The sequence below is a fragment of the Melospiza georgiana genome, chromosome 1 (assembly GCF_028018845.1).
Source record: "Melospiza georgiana isolate bMelGeo1 chromosome 1, bMelGeo1.pri, whole genome shotgun sequence".
NCBI classification, from domain to species: domain Eukaryota; kingdom Metazoa; phylum Chordata; class Aves; order Passeriformes; family Passerellidae; genus Melospiza; species Melospiza georgiana.
Window position 1 is genome coordinate 34,371,514 of NC_080430.1, and position 4,706 is coordinate 34,376,219.

The 4,706-nt window shown below is 53.2% G+C and overlaps 1 protein-coding gene across 1 annotated transcript; it reads right to left on the reverse strand.

The window, feature by feature from the left end:
• Window positions 1–2,859: 2,859 nt before the first annotated feature.
• HOXA13 (homeobox A13) lies at window positions 2,860–4,371 on the reverse strand. The gene is made up of 2 exons (XM_058036772.1): window positions 3,699–4,371; window positions 2,860–3,104 (listed from the first exon to the last, which is right to left on the reverse strand). The coding sequence occupies exons 1-2, from the start codon at window positions 4,369–4,371 to the stop codon at window positions 2,860–2,862; spliced, it is 918 nt and encodes a 305-aa protein (XP_057892755.1).
• Window positions 4,372–4,706: the final 335 nt, after the last annotated feature.

The window sequence follows — 4,706 nt, forward strand, 5'->3', positions numbered from 1 at the left end:
ATTCCAGGCCGCGGGGCTACCACGGAGCTCCTGGAGACTATTCCCCCATGGTTCCCCACGCCCGTGGGCAGCCCAGGGCCCTGCCCGCCATGGATGGATGTGGCTGTGCCCGTGGGTCTCTGCTCATGGTCCCTCGCACGGTGTCGCAGACCACTGGAAGGCCGGGTGCTTGTCACAGGGGGCCGACACCCTGTCACCCCAAAGCACAACCGAACTGCATGCTCTGGGAACCGCCTGCCAATAATGTGACACTCCTAGGCTATTTTCGCAGCAGGATGGGATTTCTCGCTCAGAAATTCCCTGACTGGTCTCAGAAGGGATGCATCCAAAATTCCCACGCTCCGCGGCCGCGGGTTTCCCGCGGCCTGAGAAACCACAGGGCTTCGCAGCCCGAGAAACCACAGCGGTTCACAGCCCCTGCGCGGCCGCACACGGCGGGAAGGCTAAAATCCCGAGTGTAGGGCAAAGCCCCCGATACGAAAGCCTCCTGGAAAATAAATCCCGCTCCTGCAGGTAGTTTTCATGTCAGTTATCGCACGAATGCCTTACAGTCAGATCTGAGGGACGGAAATCGCTCTGCGCTGATCCCTGCAGAGGTGGGTCCTTTTGAATTTCAGAAATGTAAGGCTAGAAGCGCACAGCGAGCGCGGTATATGATACCCTCTAAATGTACCGTAAAGGTTCCCCAATAGCTCTAATTAGAGCTACAGACCACCGCAGGAGACAGGCGGCTGAGGCAAACTTTGTGCCCGACCAGCTCGCCCTCCACTCACGATCCCGGCCTGCTTGCGGCTCCTCGCACGGCACAGGCATCCCTCGGCCGGGCACCGGCTGGGCGCCGCGTCAGCCCGGCTCAGCCCTGCCACCGCCAGAGACAGAGGGAGCACAGAGGGAGCACAGCCTGCTCCGCGCCCTGCTCGGCCCTTCCAGGGGCATTTTACACGGGCGTTTTCCCGGCGCTCCGGGCGCGGGATGCTGCGCGGGCGCGGCCAGGTGCGGGCGCCGCCCCGCGCTGGCCACGAGGTGGCGCTGTCGGCCCGCGGATGCCGCCGGCGCCGGGAGCTGTCAAAAGTCAAGGTCACAAATCGGCTTTTTCCCCCTCAAGGTCAAGGTTCCGGGCCTTCCCCGTCCTGTCATCGCCACGCAGCCCCCCACCGCCCCGCGGAGGCATCGGCAGGCCGGGCAGCGCGCCCCCATCCCCGGGGTCGGCCGCCGGCCTCCATTTCCCGGCGAGGGCCGCAGCGCTGCGCTCGTATCATCCCGGTCTTCCGCCCCCCGTCCCCCAGCGCGGCTGCAAAACCACTGTGTAACATTACCGAAACATTTATAGTTTAGGAACGCTGGTTATCAGGCGTGCCTGCCCGCAGACAAACACCGCCAAGAAAAATAAAACAAAATCCACCATCTATACACAAGATACATACTGAAAGACAACGGTATTACAATTATAAGACAGATACGTTATAATTTTTTCCATTAAGTGTGCGTAGGAATGGAAAAAAAATAAAGAGTTTTCCTTTCAGGTTTTATTACAGTGACTATTTTATTAACAGTATTAATACTACTATACTTCTACACGTCATGGGTTTTCATTTTTTTCAGTAGAAATATATAAAAAAAAAGGGTGCATAAGTACATTTTCACAGTGCGCTGATTTTTTTTTTATTTACAAGATAGCTTCTTATAGTGAATAAAAACAAAATAATGTGCTGGTTGAAATAACTGATTGGATTAAAAGGTGCTGTAAAAAGAATCCCTAAACATTCTAATGCGGCCTCATAACAGACAATAAACAAGGAGAAACGACTAATTACTTATAGATCAAATATCGATTACATAAATCAAAATATTTCTGGGAAAAAAAAATGTATTTCAGTTCAAAGTTCTTGTTATTTCAGTTCACAGTTCAAAGTATTTTTTCCCAGGCCATTTTTTTCTACTGTAAAGAAATGCCAATATTCAAATATTTAAAAATTTCGGGGACTTAGAATATTAATTATTGAAGATTATTTCAGGTTTAAAATAGGCAGAGTCCTTTAAAATGTATCTATTGTATGGTCTGCAGGAGAAAAAAAAAATTAAAACCCCCAAACAGACAAAAAACCCCCAGTTTAGATGACAAGAATTCATCTGTGGAAAACAAAAAATAAAACCAAAAGACATCTCCAAGCAAATATTTTCCTTTCTATCCTCGCTAATTTGCGATATTTAGATTTACTATCAAGACAGATCCTCCACAGAACTTCCTTCATTACTGATGTCTCTGAAATCCTTATTCAGTACCTTCGAGGTTTATTATTACTTTTTGACAATAAATGCATTGCTTTAAAACATACAGTAATTGTAATTGTTTCACTATGGTTTACCTGAGCAGTCATTCAACATACAGTTTGGATTGCAATGGAAGAAAACCAGATCATGTGTCCACATCGACCTCCTCACGTTAACCAGCTCTCGCATCGTGGCCACGAAGGGTCTTCTTTCAAATAGCAGGGTCCTAGAAGTATTTACAAGTTTCTCAGAAAATCGTGTCTAATTGAAAGCGTATCTCTCGGAGCTGGCCTTGTGGGATGTACAGTCTGTCAGTGATACTGGCTGGCTGTTTGGGATTTCAGGAGAACTGTCAGTTTTCACAATTTTGCTACAGCAATATTAAAAAAAAAAAAAAAAAAAAAAAAAAAAAAAAAAAAAAGAAGAAAGAAAGGCTATAATTCCAAAGATACAGATCTCTTGCTCTGAAAGAAGAGGTTCATTGTCTTTTCTCTTTTTAATTATTATTAATAATTACTTTAATCTGAACACACACACAAAAAAAATGTTCTGAAACTCTCGAATTGCTGCTTCTCCATTTTTAATCCATTAACTGGTAGTCTTCAATTTGTTGATCACTTTTTTCTCTTTGACCCTTCTGTTTTGGAACCAGATTGTGACCTGTCTCTCTGATAGATTTGTAGTCGCCGATATCCTCCTCCTCTTGTCTTTGGTTATGAATTTATTTGTAGCATATTCCCTTTCGAGTTCTTTTAACTGGACCTTTGTGTAAGGCACTCGTTTCTTTCTTCCACGTCTGTACGAGTTCGCATCCGAGGGATGAGAAACGACGTCTGGAACAGAAAAAGCGTGCAGGGAAGCGTTAGGAAATCGCTCGAACGGGTTAGGACATCTTCAAGAGGTACAAGAACTAAGGTTAGAGCCCACTCCTCCGCCTGCCCCGCTCCGATTTAGCTACCAAAGCCCGGCTCAGCACTGGGGACTGCTCTCTCCTGGCCGCCGCAGGCAGCTTTTAGGCAGGGAAAGGCTCATTTCTGTCAGACAGACAAATAACAACAAACCCCATGCAGCTCGGCCAGGGACTCTGGAAAGGATCGAGAGGGGCTACAGAGATTTACAGAGCTCGCGTACTTCGTGGTCTATGGAAAATAATAGCGCAGACCTTCCCGCGGCCCTTTTCAGCTGTTTCCTCTCCCGGGGCCGGCCAGGCGAGGCGGGATGTGCCGTGCGCCGGCGGGGGGCAGGGGGCGGCGCCGGTGCCGTTCCAGCCGCGCTAGGGCATGTGCGGGCCGGGGCGGGATGGGGCCGGGGACGGCGAAGGGCCGGCCCGGGTCGGGTTATCGCGGAACCCGCCCGCGGGACACCCGGGAGAGGCGAGCGGGGCAGGATGAAAAGAAGAGACAGGGGGAGCCATGCAGGTGTATTACCCGGGAGAGTGGATTTCCAGAGGTGAGGCGGCTGGCTCTGCTCCTTGGGGCAGTACACTTGTCCGTTCCACCCGTTCGTGATGGCCCAAGGCTGGTAGCTGTCCATGGGGAGAAGGGGGTCGTGGCGCGGCTCGCCGGGGCCGCCGATGGCGGGCACCACGGGCATATCCAGATAGCCGGGCACCGGCTGGTAGGGCCCGGCGGCGTAGCCCTGGTAGAAGGCGAACTCCTTGGCCCGCGACGTGAACTCCTCGCCGGAGACCGAGGTGTCCATGTACTTGTCGGCGAAGCTGGAGGCGGGCTGGGCGCAGGACTTGATGGCGTTGTGGTGGGTCATGCGACAGGGGTAGTAGCCGCTGCCGAAGTAGCCGTAGGGCAGCGCGGCGCCGGAGGAGCTCTGCACGGCGGCGGAGCAGGGGCTGCACTGCTTGACAGCGGGCTCGGCCATGCCGGCGGCGGGGGCCTCGCTGGAGGTGTAGGCGGCGGCGCTGGGGGCGGCCAGGGGCGCGGGGTGAGCCATCAGGTTGCGGCAGGGGTTGGCCGCCGCCGCCGCCGCGAAGTTGCTGCCGGCGTGAAACCCGTCCATGTTCTTATTGATCTCATCCAGGCTGTTGTCGTAGAGGAACATGACGGGCTCGATCCAGCGGGGGTGGAGGAGCACGGAGGCTGTCATAGCCCGCTCCGCATTGAGACTAGTGGCTCTTTTTTAAAAGCCCCAAAGACTGAAAAAAGAGATACTCAATCTCCGGGACTTGACCAGGGCTGACGCGCCAGCGTCGCGCCAGGCCGGCCCTCATTGGCCCGCCCGCCCCCACGTGATATGCAAAGCAGCTGATAAACATCTGAGGGAATAAAGTGGAGATAATTAAATAACGCAATCAGCGCGGGGCTGGGTCCCGGCCCGGGGCGCGGGCACGGGTGCGGGCGCGGTCCCGCCGCCGCGCGGGACGAGGGCGCCGCGGGGGGGGGCCCGTCCCTTCTCCTTCCCTCCCTCCCTCCCTCCCTCCC